At 41.6% G+C, this 18,931-nt stretch overlaps 1 protein-coding gene across 6 annotated transcripts in view; it reads right to left on the bottom strand.

Annotated features, from left to right (window-relative positions):
* Positions 1-1,028: 1,028 nt before the first annotated feature.
* The window catches only part of SEC31B (SEC31 homolog B, COPII coat complex component), a 145,028-nt gene continuing 127,125 nt past the window's right edge, over positions 1,029-18,931 (bottom strand). For 5 of the 6 annotated variants that reach the window (XM_040434631.1, XM_040434633.1, XM_040434634.1 and 2 more), the window contains 4 exons: positions 13,740-13,871; positions 12,770-12,886; positions 4,433-4,504; positions 1,029-2,008 (listed from right to left, as the gene is read on the bottom strand). In XM_040434631.1, the coding sequence (XP_040290565.1) occupies positions 1,829-2,008; positions 4,433-4,504; positions 12,770-12,886; positions 13,740-13,871 (501 nt within the window). In that variant the 3' untranslated portion in view covers positions 1,029-1,828. Of the gene's footprint in view, positions 2,009-4,432; positions 4,505-12,769; positions 12,889-13,739; positions 13,872-18,931 lie in introns of those variants that run through there. The other variant, XR_005779409.1, reaches the window with a different exon arrangement.

Raw genomic sequence — 18,931 nt, 5'->3', positions numbered from 1 at the left:
CCCTCCATGCATTTCTATGGGAGACTTGAAAATAGCCGAGCGGCAAGCTCGGCTACTTTCAGAAGTCCCCCAAAAAAATGAATGGGAAGCACAACAAGCAAGTGCGCCCACTGCTCCATTCATTTCTATGGGGCTGATGGAAATAGCTGAGCCAGCGCTCGGCTATTTTTGGCAGTCCCATAGAAATAAATGGAGGGTGGCCACACAGGGACAGTCCACTCTCCTTCACTTTACGGGCTCTGTTCTAGAGATAGGTTTGTGTCCCTTCAGACATTGGTGGCATATCCTAGCGATATGCCACCGATGTCTGAGATGGGCCATCCCCTTTAAGTCTGACATGCCATAAAGAGGACCAGTCAGCCTGACATATTTGTTTTAGCAAAAATTGTATTCACCACAAAAAAATTCTGGAGCACTTTTTCTTAGAAAAATCAGGTATTACCATTCCTCTTGTCAAAAGGGTGTGTAACTACAGTCTTACCACTCCAGAATAGTTATTTAAGGGGGCTGTCTCATCGAATATAAAAATGAAAATCAGACATCATATATGGCATGACGGTCTCTTTCTAGCAAAGGTGGAACCAGCCCTGTACCTCACATGGATGCAGAGATCTGCCTATTCATTGATCCAATTGCTTTGCTGGCAGCTCAGAGGACTCGTCCTTGCTGCAGCAGCTCTCTCCCTGTAGCTGTCACAACATGACGAAGGATAGAAGTGAGGATGTGCGACCACCTCAGTGAGGTGGACAGAGAAATAAAGAAAAAAAAATGCAGTTGGCACTGTACAGATACAATTTAATGAATAACTCAGTGGCTATACTAAATTTATAATTGCATTCAATTACAAAAGTATTCAGATCCAGGTGATGGTTTGAAAAATGAACAATATTTTTTTGTGGGATGACCCCTTTAATTGGGAATGTAAGTTTTTAGTAAAACAAGCATGTCAGGAGAGCTGCAGGTCCCCTTTAATCAATGTATCACAACCCTGTTTTCCCACTTGTGCACCCAATTAAGACGTAAGAGTGACGTTAAATGGTTTATTCAGTATATTGTGCTTTTGGAAACAGATTTTAAATAATTCAATAACTTAAAACGATGCAGTAACTACCTGAGCATATACTTTATCTTACAAACACACCATAGTCTTACATAAGAAAGAGGCGTAACTTGTTCACACTGCTGGCTGTAATTTCCTCGTGGCTTTTTTATACAGTATAGTAAAATTCCTTTAATAGGTCATCTGAGACTAGAGAACATCTTTTAATCTGGCACCTCCAGGGACAATTACAACCAGCACTGGACGCCAAGAAAAAGAATCAAACAAAGAAAGGCCCTGCTGCATATACAGTACAGGGAAAGCAGGCAATAGGTAAAGGTTCATTTCTCCAGATGCTTCTAATAATAATAATATTCACTGCAAAGCCAATGACTATAAAGGCCTATACCATACAATTAGGTCATCCAGATTGTCTTTGGAAGCAGGGGTGTGCTCCCTTGCCACAATTGCGAAGCTTACTATGAATTTTGTCCTGATTATAAACCATACTATTCCATGCACAAACTGGAGCCATCTTGAATTTACGACCGGGGTAAATAGTGTACCAAAATGTCAAGATGGCATCCTGCTTGATCCACGTTCAACTTGCTCGGTAATCTACAGGGACTAGACTGTGCTGGATTGCTTCCGCATGCACTGTACGTATATGAGAAAGCACCCAATGCACCGGCCTGGTACGAGCTGATCACCCCACTCTGCAGTTCAAAAAGGATTCATGTTGCTGGTTCCCGAATGTGCACCTGTAATGTCCGCATCTCTTTTTTAGTGCTACACTCCCAACTTGCTGGCGATCGTCATAAGGACCTTTAAAATGGGCATGAAACCGGAGACTTCACTGAAGTTACTGCCACTGACCACCTGCGTGTGTACAGCAAGACCTTGCTGGTAATTGCGATTCTCCATACAACAGGCAATATCATGTAGGCCAGCCAGAATATGTGCCGATAGCTGAAGGAAAGAAAATGGCAGCATGAGATGGACCTCCACACAAGACATTACTGCCCTGTTTATTTTACATCTTCATTATCAATCGCTATTTAAAGGGGTTGTCTCAACTCATCAAGTTATATTTATTATGCGCATGACATTGATATAAGTAACTTACTAATGTAGATGAAGTGGCAGAAATGGCTCTGGTCCCCACCATCTTACTTCTTCGTCCTCTTTATACACTGCTCATCTCCAGGGGTTACGGCCACCATTGCAGTGCAGCAGCGGTGGCCGCGATTGCGCAGAGCTAGAAAAAAGGCCAGCCTTTCTGGTGGTCGGGAATTGATGGAGTGAGCACGCACGGGGTCGTGCGCATGCGCAGCAGCTCCCGTCCACCTCTCTGTGATTCTCTACTGTAAGATACAAATCGCTGCAACCACTTACCATAGGTTGTCATGATCTCTACAGGGTCTGCTCCGCTGAGACTGCTAGTGTTTCAGATAGTCTAGCAGCCTCACGAGCGTGCACGTGTAGTCAAGGGGCGGCATTATATTATCCAAGCGCCTCATGCCTGCTCCATCAATCACAACAGAGGTACCGCCCCCCCCCCCACTACAGCTCAGGAAGTGCCCCAGGAGCCGTGCACTGACGACTGAAATAAGGAGGTGAGACAACCCCTTTAAGTACATTTATATCATAATAGATTATACACAATGATGAAATCATAAGAAAGATAATAACATACTAAAAATACTAAACATCCAATACTCCAGGCATTTTGAACAATTCAAAACTGCGCCATTTATCCCCCTTCCTGACCAGACTCTTTGTCCATTTTTTACTACATGCATTTTGAAAGCCATAACTGTTATTTCCATATGGTTATGTAAATAATTTTTGCGCCTTTTTCAGTGATGCATGGGGCTTTATTTTTATTTTTTTTTAACTTTTTTAATGTATGGGGTATGGTCGCCGGACATGGGGCTAGAAGCTGCGGTGTGGCGTGTGGTGGCGGTTTCTTTTTTTTCTTTTTAATTTACACTTTTTGTTCCCCATTAGGTCACATAAGACCTTTAGGGGATATTGAAGATTACACTTTTTTTTGCCGATTTCTCCTGTAACTGGGGCGATTACATGATTGCTAGGACCAAAGCAGAAAGCAGCAGTGCCGCTTCCTGATCTCTATACATAGAGAGAGAAGTGATGAGGAAGACCGGGACACCAAGAACCTTTCCCTACCTTCTCTATAACTGACAGCAGGCTCTGCAGCTGCACGATTAGTGTACATCTACACCATTCTTAGCACTTTACTGAAAATGGAGCCCTGTTGACCAACTCCTTGAACCTCTTAACATGCAGGGTATGTTGGGATTGAGGAGCAGACAATATTTTTTCCTCTGTATTCCTCCATAATTTTATTTTTGTAGTGTAGTCACAGAATAAGGATAAATTTTGTTGCAGGGCATACTGTGCTTTTTGGTTTTACCACTTTGAAGTATGAATATGGTAGTTCCGCATTAATGCATTTAATTTCGAGGTACAAGCAAAAAAAAAAACTTTATATTTCCCACAGTTTTTTTTTTTTACAATATGTTGCCGTATTTCTGCAGGCCAGCATATTTTGCCTGTGCACAGAAATATGCACAAATGACAATTAAGGGTATAGTAAAAGTATACCCGCATACACATGAGACAGTCCTGGGGTCCTTTATTGGTTCCTGGTCTGAAATCATGCAGCCAGGGACCATGATCACTATTACAATGGGGCTCCCTCCTTCGTATAGTGGTGCAACGAAAACCTAACTGCCAGGATTAGATGTGTCTGTCAGCGGCTTTCCTCTCCCCCCCACATAAATTCCATGGCTGAGCTAATGTGTGTATGTGTACGGGGAGTCGGCCAAACACTACTGAAGATGTATTAACACCTTTACAAGAATCAGGGCTTTTTCTGGCAGGTCGAGCCAGGACCAGAAAGTGAAGAGCACAGGAAACCCGAACTAGTCTATGAAAGGTAGCAGTGATGAATCGGTGAGGGTGAATTTAGGATACCTATTTAGTTATTAACCCATTATGGTCCCTTTTTTGTTAAAATTTTATTTTTTTTAAATAAGAAAAAATAATAATAAATAAAATTATTATTATATATATATATATATATATATATATATATATAAATAAATTAAAAAAATTTTTTAAAAAAAGGGACCATAATGGGTATGTAGATTATATATATATATATATATATATATATATATACACACACATTTGAATGGACACTATGGAATACTACGTTTCCAAAATTATTCTTATGGCATCTTTCTAGAGCAAAACCCCTAATCAGCTTCTGTTACTATACCCTTCACAGTGAAAAGCAGTGATTCACTTAATATGGCACTAAATGGCCCCTTGGTGTGCATAATTAATGAAGTAATTCATACTCACAGTATTCTCTCTCAGCTTGTCATATAAAAACTCCAACCTCTGCAATCCATCCTCAAGTTTTCTTTTAGTTTTCTGCAGGCACAGAACACACATATTGCTTTATTCCAATAATATTTACGGTATTAACCACTTCAGCCCCCAGTGCTTAAACACCCTGAAAGACCAGGCCACTTTTTACACTTCTGACCTACACTACTTTCACCGTTTATTGCTCGGTCATGCAACTTACCACCCAAATGAATTTTACCTCCTTTTCTTCTCACTAATAGAGCTTTCATTTGGTGGTATTTCATTGCTGCTGACATTTTTACTTTTTTTGTTATTAATCGAAATTTAACGATTTTTTTTTGCAAAAAAATGACATTTTTCACTTTCAGTTGTAAAATTTTGCAAAAAAAAACGACATCCATATAGAAATTTTGCTCTAAATTTATAGTTCTACATGTCTTTGATAAAAAAAAAATGGTTTGGGTAAAAGTTATAGCGTTTACAAACTATGGTACAAAAATGTGAATTTCCGCTTTTTGAAGCAGCTCTGACTTTCTGAGCACCTGTCATGTTTCCTGAGGTTCTACAATGCCCAGACAGTACAAACACCCCACAAATGACCCCATTTCTGAAAGTACACACCCTAAGGTATTCGCTGATGGGCATAGTGAGTTCATAGAACTTTTTATTTTTTGTCACAAGTTAGCGGAAAATTATGATTTATTTATTTATTTTTTTCTTACAAAGTCTCATATTCCACTAACTTGTGACAAAAAATAAAAAGTTCTATGAACTCACTATGCCCATCAGCGAATACCTTGGGGTCTCTTCTTTCCAAAATGGGGTCACTTGTGGGGTAGTTATACTGCCCTGGCATTCTAGGGGCCCAAATGTGTGGTAAGGAGTTTGAAATCAAATTCTGTAAAAAATGACCTGTGAAATCCGAAAGGTGCTCTTTGGAATATGGGCCCCTTTGCCCACCTAGGCTGCAAAAAAGTGTCACACATCTGGTATCTCCGTACTCAGGAGAAGGTGGGGAATGTGTTTTGGGGTGTCATTTTATATATACCCATGCTGGGTGAGAGAAATATCTTGGCAAAAGACAACTTTTCCCATTTTTTTATACAAAGTTGTCATTTGACCAAGATATTTATCTCACCCAGCATGGGTATATGTAAAAAGACACCCCAAAACACATTCCTCAACTTCTCCTGAGTACGGGGATACCAGATGTGTGACACTTTTTTGCAGCCTAGGTGGGCAAAGGGGGCCATATTCCAAAGAGCACCTTTCGGATTTCACTGGTCATTTTTTACAGAATTTGATTTCAAACTCCTTACCACACATTTGGGCCCCTAGAATACCAGGGCAGTATAACTACCCCACAAGTGACCCCATTTTGGAAAGAAGACACCCCAAGGTATTCCGTGAGGGGCATGGCGAGTTCCTAGAATTTTTTATTTTTTGTCACAAGTTAGTGGAAAATGCTTATTTTTTTTTTTTTTTTTTTTTCATACAAAGTCTCATATTCCACAAACTTGTGACAAAAAATAAAAACTTCCATGAACTCACTATGCCCATCAGCGAATACCTTGGGGTCTCTTCTTTCCAAAATGGGGTCACTTGTGGGGTAGTTATACTGCCCTGGCATTCTAGGGGCCCAAATGTGTGGTAAGTAGGTAAATGACCTGTGAAATCCGAAAGGTGCTCTTTGGAATGTGGGCCCCTTTGCCCACCTAGGCTGCAAAAAAGTGTCACACATCTGGTATCTCTGTATTCAGGAGAAGTTGAGGAATGTGTTTTGGGGTGTCTTTTTACATATACCCATGCTGGGTGAGATAAATATCTTGGTCAAATGCCAACTTTGTATAAAAAAATGGGAAAAGTTGTCTTTTGCCAAGATATTTCTCTCACCCAGCATGGGTATATGTAAAATGACACCCCAAAACACATTCCCCAACTTCTCCCGATTACGGAGATACCAGATGTGTGACACTTTTTTGCAGCCTAGGTGGGCAAAGGGGCCCATATTCAAAAGAGCACCTTTCGGATTTCACAGGTCATTTTTTACAGAATTTGATTTCAAACTCCTTACCACACATTTGGGCCCCTAGAATGCCAGGGCAGTATAACTACCCCACAAGTGACCCCATTTTGGAAAGAAGAGACCCCAAGGTATTCGCTGATGGGCATAGTGAGTTCATGGAACTTTTTATTTTTTGTCACAAGTTAGTGGAATATGAGACTTTGTATGAAAAAAAAAAAAAAAAAAAAAATAAGCATTTTCCACTAACTTGTGACAAAAAATAAAAAATTCTAGGAACTCGCCATGCCCCTCACGGAATACCTTGGGGTGTCTTCTTTCCAAAATGGGGTCACTTGTGGGGTAGTTATACTGCCCTGGCATTTTCCAGGGGCCCTAATGTGTGGTAAGTAGGTAAATGACCTGTGAAATCCTAAAGGTGCTCTTTGGAATATGGGCCCCTTTGCCCACCTAGGCTGCAAAAAAGTGTCACACATGTGGTATCTCCGTACTCCGTACATGTGGTACCTCCGGAGGGCATTTTTAGACATTTGGATACCAGACTTCTTCTCACGCTTTGGGGCCCCTAGAATGCCAGGGCAGTATAAATACCCCACATGTGACCCCATTTTGGAAAGAAGACACCCCAAGGTATTCAATGAGGGGCATGGCGAGTTCATAGAATTTTTTTTTTTTTGGCACAAGTTAGCGGAAATTGATATTTTTAATTTTTTTCTCACAAAGTCTCCCGTTCCGCTAACTTGGGACAAAAATTTCAATCTTTCATGGACTCAATATGCCCCTCACGGAATACCTGGGGGTGTCTTCTTTCCGAAATGGGGTCACATGTGGGGTATTTATACTGCCCTGGCATTCTAGGGGCCCTAAAGCGTGAGAAGAAGTCTGGAATATAAATGTCTAAAAAATTTTACGCATTTGGATTCCGTGAGGGGTATGGTGAGTTCATGTGAGATTTTATTTTTTGACACAAGTTAGTGGAATATGAGACTTTGTAAGAAAAAAAAAAATAAATTCCGCTAACTTGGGCCAAAAAAATATCTGAATGGAGCCTTACAGAGGGGTGATCAATGACAGGGGGGGTGATCAATGACAGGGGGGTGATCAGGGAGTCTATATGGGGTGATCACCACAGTCATTGATCACGCCCCTGTAAGGCTTCATTCAGACGTCCGGATGCGTTTTGCGGATCCGATCCATCTATCAGTGCATCCGTAAAAATCATGCGGACATCTGAATGGAGCTTTACAGGGGGGTAATCAATGACAGGGGGGTGATCAGGGAGTCTATATGGGGTGATCACCACAGTCATTGATCATGCCCCTGTAAGGCTTCATTCAGACGTCCGGATGCGTTTTGCGGATCGGATCCATCTATCAGTGCATCCGTAAAAATCATGCGGACATCTGAATGGAGCTTTACAGGGGGGTGATCAGGGAGTCTATATGGGGTGATCACCACAGTCATTGATCATGCCCCTGTAAGGCCTCATTCAGACGTCCGGATGCGTTTTGCGGATCGGATCCATCTATCAGTGCATCCGTAAAAATCATGCGGACATCTGAATAGAGCTTTACAGGGGGGTGATCAGGGAGTCTATATGGAGTGATCACCACAGTCATTGATCATGCCCCTGTAAGGCTTCATTCAGACGTCCGGATGCGTTTTGCGGATCGGATCCATCTATCAGTGCATCCGTAAAAATCATGCGGACATCTGAATGGAGCTTTACAGGGGGGTGATCAGGGAGTCTATATGGGGTGATAACCACAGTCATTGATCACGCCCCTGTAAGGCTTCATTCAGACGTCCCGATGCGTTTTGCGGATCCGATCCATCTATCAGTGGATCCGTAAAAATCATGCGGACATCTGAATGGAGCTTTACAGGGGGGTAATCAATGACAGGGGGGTGATCAATGACAGGGGGGTGATCAGGGAGTCTATATGGGGTGATCAGGGGCTAATAAGGGGTTAATAAGTGACGGGGGGGGGGGGGGGTAGTGTAGTGTAGTGGTGCTTGGTGGGACTTTACTGAGCTACCTGTGTCCTCTGGTGGTTGATCCAAACAAAGGGGACCACCAGAGGACCAGGTAGCAGGTATATTAGACGCTGTTATCAAAACAGCGTCTAATATACCTGTTAGGGGTTAAAAAAAACACATCTCCAGCCTGCCAGCGAACGATCGCCGCTGGCAGGCTGGAGATCAACTCTCTTACCTTCCGTTCCTGTGAGCGCGCGCGCCTGTGTGCGCGCGTTCACAGGAAATCTCGGCCATCGCGAGATGACGCATATATGCGTGACTCTGCGCAGGGCTGCCACCTCCGGAACGCGATCCTGCGTTAGGCGGTCCGGAGGTGGTTAAAAGGAAAACTAACATTTCCAACATTAATCACTTCCTTTCCTTTGGTCCTATTTTGTCTCATATTACAATTAATACTAATAAATACATAAAAAAAATCTTCTCTCTGTGTCCTGGGAGTTTAGCCATGTCCTCCCTCCTCCTCCTCACTGTCCTGTACCTGAATGGAATACAACATGTTGGAGCAGAAGCCTTCCTGCTGCGTCTTGTTTGCAGCAGGAGAAAACGTTTGTTAAGTCCTCAGCCGATCTTTGGCCAAAGATGGGGGATCTCTCTGCAGGAGTTTAACCCAGTGATCTCTCTGCAGGATTGCTACAAGACTGACAGTCTGCAGCATTTTCTACAAGATCCCAATATAAACAGTGGGTGGAACCACATTTCCAGTTTACTTCTATTATTTATTTCTATGTTTAGTGTTCCTTTAAATTGTGCTGTCTTACTTGCTTTGCAAAATTAGATTAACCATTCATAATGTGAAGACAGAAAATACATAGCAGCCCATAAACGAATGTGTGAGTCCACACAAGCAGAGGGTGCGTCTTATAGTCTGAAAAATACAATAGATCCATACATACATGCACACATATGGAGCGTTATCTAACGTATACACTAAATGTATGCATTATGGACTTCTGGATACCTGACCTTGGATTTGTACCTTGACTCTGCCTCCTGCCTGACTGTTTGGACTCAACGAGATATCCTTTACCCCTTTTGTTTCGGTTCTCGACTTGGTACGTTTCTGTTTTTTGGCATCCGATTTGTGTGCCATTCTGTCACTAGTCTTTTGTTATTTGTCTCCTTGCCCTCTCTTCCCCGATTCGGACCCTGCACTTATTTAGGAAAGACTGCCGTCCAATTGTGATCGACGGTTTAGGGCAGATTGTGCAAACAGGTAGGGACAGGAGTTCAGGGCTCAATGGTCCTTACCGTGACAATGTCATGTGAACAGTGCCTATAATAATGAATATCGTGGATGGATACCAGTGTACACAGAAGAAGAGAGGTATGCCAAAGAAAATGAATGAAAATAAAACTATAGAAAATGGAGATAAATAAAATATGTCATCTGACTTTAAAGACTTTCCCAACCTCCTCCAAGACACAGAAGAATGTGAATGGAAGAGAATGAGCTGCATCCAATACTCAATGATTATATTCTACATTGACTAGAGGCCCATACAGAAGGAGCTCAATATATGTATTCACTGCTGGCTTTTGTCTCTACATCTATTTAAGATCTCATAGAAGCAATTTTCCATGCTGGGAAAGCAGAATTCATCCTGCTGAGCCTCGTCCTTCCTGCTGCTTCACCTAGGCTGCCTCCCCTCAGGCAGCTCTGTAGATCAACCAGGCTATAATGGCTTCTCTCGTCTACTCATTCCATTTAAGCAAAAACATTCTGTTACAACGGTCCAACAATCACTCTGTGTCCTCCCGATGGAGCACAGCAGCAATCCAAGCCTCCTATTCCTATAAGTAAGAGCTGTTACTAATCTAGTCATGTCAAAGGAAATGACATGGATGTAACAAGCATGTACAGTAATAGCAGGGAACAATATATACGTACTCACATTCTGAGCAAAGCTGATTTAAAGTTCAATTTATTCTGCAGCAGGACACAGACCCCAAACATACAGCCAATATCATTAAAGGAGTTTTCTGGTTATAATGATTTTTAAGCAAGTACCAGCAGCCCACCTACTGAAACAGAAGATTCATACTTACCTGCTCCATGCCTCTGCTGTCTCCATCTTCTGGTCCCCGCCCTGTTTACATCTGGTGGTGCACGGGCAGTCACTGGCTGGAGTTGTGCATGTGGCCGGAAGAAAACAGTCCGGGGACTGGAAGATGGATGCAGTGCGGAGAAGCAGAGTAGCATGGAGCAGGTAAGTATGAATCTTCTTTTTTCCGCAGGCAGGCTGCAGGCACTTGCTTAATAATCATTATAACCAGAAAACCCCTTTAAGAACTACAGTTAGGTCCATATATATTTGGACCCTGACACAAATTTTGTTTTTATTACCTGTTTACTAAAACATATTCAAGTTATAGTTATATAATGGACATGGACATAAAGTCCAGACTTTTAGCTTTCATTTGAGAGTATCCACATTAAAATTGGATGAAGGTTTTAGGAGTTTCAGCTACTTTACACGCGGCACCCTGTTTTTAATGGGGCCAAAAGTAATTGGACAATTGACTCAAAGGCTGTTTCATAGGCAGGTGTGGCCAATTCCTTCATTATTTCATTCTCAATTAAGCACATAAAAGGCCTAGAGTGGATTTGAGGTGTGGTGCTTGCATATTGGAGATTTTGCTGAGAAGTAAACATGCGGTCAAAGGAGCTCTCCATGCAGGTGAAACATGCCATCCTTTATCTGCGAAAATAGAAAAAACCCATCCGAGAAATTGCTACACTATTAGGAGTAGCAAAATCTACAGTTTGGTACATCTTGAAAAAGAAATGAAGCATTGGTGACCTCAACAATTCAAAAAGACCTGGACGCCCACGGAAGACAACAGTGGTGGATGATCGCAGAATAATTACCCTGGTGAAGAGAAACCCCTTCACAGCAGCCAACCAAGTGAACAACACTCTCCGGGATATAGGCGTATCAATATCCAAATCTACCATAAAGAGAAGACTGCATAAAAGTAAGTACAGAGGGTTCACTGCACGGTGCAAGCCACTCATAAGCCTCAAGAATAAGAAGGCTGGATTGGACTTTGCTAAAAAAAACATCTTAAAAACCAGCACACTTCTGGAAGAACATTCTTTGGAAAGATGAAACCTCTACCAGAATGATGGAAAGAAAAAAGTATGGCGAAAGCATGGTACAGCTCCTGATCCAAAGCATACCACATCTTCTGTAAAACACGGCGGAGGCAGTGTGATGGCTTGGGCATGCATGGCTGCCAGTGGCCCTGGGTCCCTAGTGTTTATTGATGATGTGACACAGGACAGAAGCAGCCGGATGAATTCTGGGGTTTTCAGAGACATACTGTGTGCTCAAATCCAGCCAAACTGATTGGTTGGCATTTCATAATACAGATGGACAATGACCCAAAACATAAAGCCAAAGCAACCCAGGAGTTTAATAAAGCAAAGAAGTGGAATATTCCTGAATGGCCAAGTCAGTCACCTGATCTGAACCCAGCATGCATTTCACTTTTTAAAGACTAAACTTCAGACAGAAAGGCCCACAAACAAACAGCAACTGAAAACCGCTGCAGTAAAGGCCTGGCGGAGCATTAAAAAGGAGGAAACACGGCGTCTGGTGATGTTCATCAGTTCAAGACTTCAGGCAGTCATTGCCAACAAAGGGTTTTCAACCAAGTATTAGAAATTAAAATTTTATTTACAATTATTTAATTTGTCCGATTACTTTTGAGCCCCTGAAATGAAGGAATTGAGTTTAAAAAATGCTTTAGTTCCTCCAATTTTTGTGCAATTATTTTGTTCAACCCACTGAATTAAAGCCGGAAGTCTGAACTTCAACTGCATCTAAATTGTTTTGTTCAAAATCCAATTGTGGTAATGTACAGAACAAAAATTTGAAAAATGTTGTATCTGTCCATAGACCTAACTGTATCTTCTGCGTAAAGAAGAATAAGTCCTAGAAGTGATTATACAGCCCCACAGAAGATCTGTGCTTAACTCTCCAAGATGTCTGGAACAAACTCCCTGCTGAGTTTCTTGAAAAACCGTGTACCTATAATAAATGTTGCTATTTTGAAGGCAAAGGATGGTCGCAACAAATATTTTGATTTTTCTCTTTTGTTCATTCACTTTGCATTTTGTTAATTGACAAAAAAAAAAATTATGAACACTTCTATTTCTGAAAACATTTTTACTTGGCAGCATTTTTCCTGCAAAACTTTTGCACAGTACTGTATTGTGTATATTTATCTATTTTATCTATCCATACACACTACATACTTACTGGGTCAGATGCCACCGCAGAGCAACGCTGGACTAGACCACTGAATGTTCTCTGCAGTGGTAGATGCTCCGCAGGTAATTCTTTTTTTTCTATTTTTTCCACTGCCATCCGATGGAACTGTAAACAAAGTGAAATTTAGGTCTCATACTACAGTCAGCACTGCTCCTAAATGGCACTGTATTTGCCAACTAGAAGAACTGAAAGCAGTGCATCTAGGGAAGATGGCATTTTACGTGCCATGTATTTAATTTTTATACAAAGATATACACGTCCCCACTGAGGTGCATGGAATCAGTATTTGAGATAAGTGTGGTTCAGGTCCATGCAAGTTCTCTGAAGTGGATTAAATTGACTAAAACGTCAACCATTCTGCTGTTACTGTAACACAGCAGATCCACAAATCTGCAGCGCCTTCGCTCTGTGTGAACATACCCTTGAGACATGGCAGCCGACCTACCCGGACTGACCTTTTAAAGCTTATTAACAACTAGCTTTATGATGTGTACAGGCAATGATAATTGCCCTGTTTAGATGAACTTGGCCAATGACATCATAAGGAGGGAAACACAGAATGTTAGAAGACTTACTAAATACATTATTCTGAAAAAGACACTTATAAGCAACCAACAATACAAAGTATTGCAAAGAATACAAGTTGAGCTAAAACCTCAGAACGGCAGCTGGCAGTGACAAGTCTGCTGGGTTATTATACCAAATGGCACAACCCCCTCCCGGAAACCAACTTTGGTTAATTGCATAAAAAAAAAGAAGAATACAATAGACTCTGATATATCTGCTGTATTCATGAGAGGAGCTGTGCCCCAACCCCGTCCCACTCCCCTCACCAATTAATGACCGCCGTTGTGTATCGGCCTATAAACACTGCAGCGGTCTTAAAAATCATGAGGGGACGGGGAGAGTAAGTCATTAGGGGTCCACAAAAAAAGAGGACAATATTTTTTATGTTTACCTGCATGCTTGCTTCTTTAGGTGCTCCTGGAGGCGTCTGACTGGGATCCATATGGGGCTGGAAGGTTTCTGGCTCAGAAGGCAAATTCATCACCGGGGTAGTAATGGGCGCTAGAGGGACCAAAGGGCTTGACTGAAAACAACAGTACAATTATTAGAGGGGTTTAAATGCTCATTTTACCTTTCAATGACTTTTATTACACAATGTGTCTTTTCTTTCCAGTTCAGTGTCGAATTGCCCCTTCCACAAGATACTGGATTTCTTAAGTTCCCTTTATACTGTCCCTGTTACGGTATATTCCCAAGCAGCATATTTGTTGCAGGAATCTTTGTCCCATTCATCTGAATGGGGATTGCAGAAAACCATATGCAGGCCACGAAACAACCCCATTTAGATGAATTGAACAGATTTTCAGTAGCAGAATTTTTTGCAAAAATTGTGCACAAGTGAATTCACTGTTTTAACTGTAAAAAGTGAACAAATTCTCCGCCCGATGTCTACTTCTCGTAACTGTGGGAAGCAACAACTCCATGATAGAAGGGTGTTTCCACCAACACTTTCTTTAGGAAGTTTATGTGGGTGCAGCAGATCGCTCTTCTGCAGGGCGCTTACTGTGTCACCGCAGAAACAGGAAGCGACATCAAAATTGCGCCACAATCTATAGAAAAATATCAAAAAGTCTGGTCTCCCTGGATCCGAAATTGGGATCAAGCTATCCAAACTGCACTGACTACGAAAGCCTAACCCCACCAAGACTCACATAATTACCAACTGCTTCCATGAGACAGAAATGGTGATACTTTTGTAGCGCAAGAACCCCCCCACCCCCTCATTTCCTATACCCTCCTACCCCTTCTTCAACTTGCTTCTTTACATTTCGGCCCTATTGCTAACGGGCTTTTATGTTCATGTTTATTGAAGTATTCGTTAATAACTTCGTTCACCTGAGACATTTGTTATTATATTCAATGTACGGTATAAAATAAAGATAAAACATAAAAAAAACATAAAAAATTGCGCCACAAAAAAACACAGCTTGTCCTATAGCAGTTTTGTAGAGTTTCTGCAAATATGGGCCAAAGCCGCAATCTCATTTGTTTCTACAAAAAGCAATTGTCACGCTAGATCGCGCAACAAAATGTCTTGTACACAGCCTAAGGTTTCATGCACACGTCCGTTGCCCGGCCGTGCTAGTATTGCGGCCTGCAAACAGCCAGTCCGCAATATACAGGCACCGGCCATGTGTACCCCACATCACGGACCTATTCACTTGGGTCTGCCATCCGGAAGGTCTGGTATGGAACTTTTTTGCGCTGCGGACGGATCACGGACCAATTCAAGTTGAATGGGTCTGGATCCGTCTGCGTAATCCGCATAGATGTTGCCCCTGCATTGGGGATCACAAATAGCGGTCCCCAAAGCACATAAAGGCCAATCAACGGCCGTGTGCATGAGGCCTAAGGCTGCAGGGAGTTTGAAATTCCTGGCAGCTTCCTTGCAGACTATAGCATTTTATGAATGAGGTGGATGTTGAATTAGTCTGCTGATCCATTTTCAAGAACTTTGATATTCCTTGCAGCATCTTTTTACATTAACCACATTTATTTATAGCATTGTTTGCAATGAGGTGGGTCTGAAGGGTCTTATTTGTGGAGGGGGGTGCTTCAGTCACCTCTGAGGCAAGAACACAGGCCCAGCCGCTTGTTAATCCCTTCCCGACTGCAATCCGTTTATATACGTGCTATTTGCACATGCCCCGTGCAGCTAGCACGTGTATTAACGTCAAGTCAGCTCTTTAATCCAAGTGCTGCAAAACGCTTGGATTAAAGCTTCTGCCCCTGCCCTGCTGCTGTCACGGACAGCATACAGTGCAGTAATGCCGGCAAAGGAACAATCAGAGTGGTCCCTTGACGACAATCGATCCGATTGGTTAGTCTGTGCAGACTAACTAATCGGATCGCGGCAGTGAAAAAATGCCTGTTCCAGGCTCTGATCTGCGCTCTGCAGATCAGAGCCTGAAATCAGGTAATGTCTCCTCGTGCCCCCCGATCTGTGACCCCTTCCTGTGCGCCTCCTGTCCCCGCCTGCCCCTGATGCAGTTCCCCCCGCCCCCATCCATATTCATGCAGCCTGCCCCTGATGCGGTCCGCCCCCTCCCCGCCCCATACATTCATCCTGTCCCCCTTTGCTCCTGCCCCTCAATGCTGGTCGTACCTTCCCCCTCCCCCTTTCCAGCGCTGCCCCCTGCCCTTTGCCCCCGATGCGGTCCCCCTGCTGTGTGTGATGGTGGTGGCTCTGTTCCTGAGCCGCCGCCATCAGCAGCGAGTGTCAGCTCTATGCTGACACTCTGCTGTAACCCCTTAGATGCCGCGGCATCCATGGGGTTAATAGAGGGAGGGGGCTCCCTCTCTCAACCATCGGGGCTGCCGCGCCCGATGGTTGCCATGGCTTTGCAAAGCGTCCGGTGTTGCCACCTACAATACATCTGCAAAGTATAGTACAGCCATCAGCCCCACTGGATCTTCAAGATCCAAGAGGGACTTGATAAAAAATAAAGTGAAAATAATAAAAGTAAAAAAAAAAAAAAAAAAAAAAAAAAAAAAAAAAATTGCCTTTTCCTATAAAAAATGAAAATAAATAAATACACATATTAGGTATCACCGCGTCTGTAACGACAGTATAAATGTATCACATGATAGACCCCGCCCGATAAACACCATAAAAAAAAAAAAAAGTGTAAAAAAAGCAATTTTTGTCACCTTACATCACAAAAAGTGCAACACCAAGCGATCAAAAAGGTATATATCAAACAAAATGGTACCAATAAAACAGTCACCTCATCCCGCAAAAAATGAGACCCTACATAAGAAAATCGCTCAAAAACTAAAAATAATAAAACAAAAAAAACCTAAAAATAAAAAAACTATAGTTCTTAGAACATTGAGACACTTAAACATAATCTTTTTATTTCAAATATGCTATTATTGTGTTAAAGTGAAATAAATAAAAAAAAGTGTACATATTAAGTATCGCCGCATCTGTAATAACCAGCTCTAAAAAATATCACATGACCTAACCCCTCAGGTGAACACCGTAAAAAAAAATAAAAAAAATTTAAAAAAAAGGGCCAAAAAAGCCATTTTTGCCACCTTACAGTCCAAAAAGGTTTATGACCCCCAAAATAGTACCAATCAAACCGTCACCTCATCCCACAAAATATGATACCCTATTTAAGACAATCGCCCAAAAAATAAAAAAGCTATGGCTCTCAGACTATGGAGACACTAATACATAATTTTTTTTGGCTTTTTTATAAATGCTATTATTGTGTAAAATTTAAATAAATAAGGAAAAGTATACATATTAGGTATTGCCACGTCCGTAACGATCTGCACTATAAAACTGTCACATGACCTAACCCCTCAGATGAACGCTGTAAAAATAAATAAAAACTGTTCCAAAACAGCCAATTTTTTGGTCACCTTGCCCCATAAAGTGTAATAATGAATGATCAAAAAATCCTATGTACCCAAAAATGGTACCAATAAAAACCTCAACTCTTTCTTCAAAAAACGAGCCCCTGCACAAGACGATCGGCAGAAAAATAAAAAACATATGGCGTTCAGAAAATGGACACACAAAAACATCATTTCTTTTTCAAAAATGCTTTATTATGTAAAACTGAAACAAAGAAAGTAAACATATTTGATATCACTGCGTCCGTAACAACCTGCTCTATAAAAATAGCACATGATCTACCCTGTCAGATGAATCTCACAATCACAATCCTCACAAAAAACGTAATATAGAGCAATTAAAAATCATATGTACCCCAAAATAGTACCAATAAAACTGGCACCTTATCCCCTAGTTTCCCACTTTTTGGGAGTTTCTACTGTATGGGTGCATCAGGGGGGCTTTAAATGGGACATGGCATCTAAAACCAGTCCAGCAAAATCTGCCTTCCAAAAACCATACGGCGCTCCTTTTCTTCTGCGCCCTGACATCAGTTTATGACCACATGTGGGGTGTTTTTGTAAACCGCAAAATCAGGGTAATAAATATGGAGTTTTGTTTGGCTGTTAACCCTCAATGTGTTAAAGAATTTTTTTTTATAAAATGGAAAATCTGCCAAAAAAGGGAAATTTAAAAAATAAAGGGTTAACAAAGTTTGTAAAATCAGTTTTGAGTAACTTGAGGAGTGTAGTTTCTACAATGGGGTCATTTATGGGGGGTTTCCACTGTGTAAGGCCCACAAAGTGACTTCAGACCTGAACTGGTCCTTAAAAAGTGGTTTTGGAGATTTTCTTAAAAATTTAAAGAATTGCTTCTAAACTTCTAAGCCTTTTAACGTCCTAAAAAAATAAAATGACATTTCCAAAATGATGCCCACATAAAGTATACATATGGGGAATGTTAAGTAATAAATATTTTATTAGATATGACTTTCGGTTTTAGAAGCAGAGAAATAGAAATTTTGAAAATTGGGAATTTTTCAACATTTTTGGTAAATTTGGGATTTTTTCATAAATAAAAGGTGAAATATATTGACTCAAATTTATGACCATCATGAAGTACAATGTGTCACGAGAAAACAATCTCAGAATGGCTTGGATAAATAAAAGTGTTCCAAAGCTATTACCACATAAAGTGACGCATGACAGATTTGTAAATTTTGACCTGGACACTGGGGCATCAATGATGCCTTGGTCATGAAAGGGTTAAACAGCGGCATGAGTCACGAGTGAAGCTATTAGGGACTAGTAAACTGCCTCATAATGTCAGCTTTCTAGAAGCCGTGGGAGGATTTAAACCTATAAATACAATTCTTATGGCATGTCAGATTGAGAGGTGAGAGCATAATTCTGGTTTGGGTAAGCCACGTCGTCAAGGAAGATTATCTCCAATAAGGCCAGATCAAAAGGAGATGGTTTTAACGAGAAGCTATTGAGCACAGCCTGCAGCTGATTCCCAGCCAGGCCTTCTACAGACACACAGGAGAGTGAACGCCATACAGAAAGGATACTTACAGATGATTAACAACTTGCACAGGACACTCATTTCCATAGAGAGAGAAAAGTGTTTGCCACTTCGCTAAATTTCTGTGATAATAATGGAAATCCGACTTCTACTGTATTGACGTGTAACTGACATTTTAAACCACTTCGGACAGGTTAGTGACATGTCAGACG

Source organism: Bufo bufo, chromosome 6 (genome assembly GCF_905171765.1).
Source record: "Bufo bufo chromosome 6, aBufBuf1.1, whole genome shotgun sequence".
Taxonomy (NCBI): Eukaryota; Metazoa; Chordata; class Amphibia; order Anura; family Bufonidae; genus Bufo; species Bufo bufo.
The sequence above is the reverse complement of the archived record's forward strand: the minus strand, read 5'-3'. Positions and strand labels throughout refer to the sequence as shown.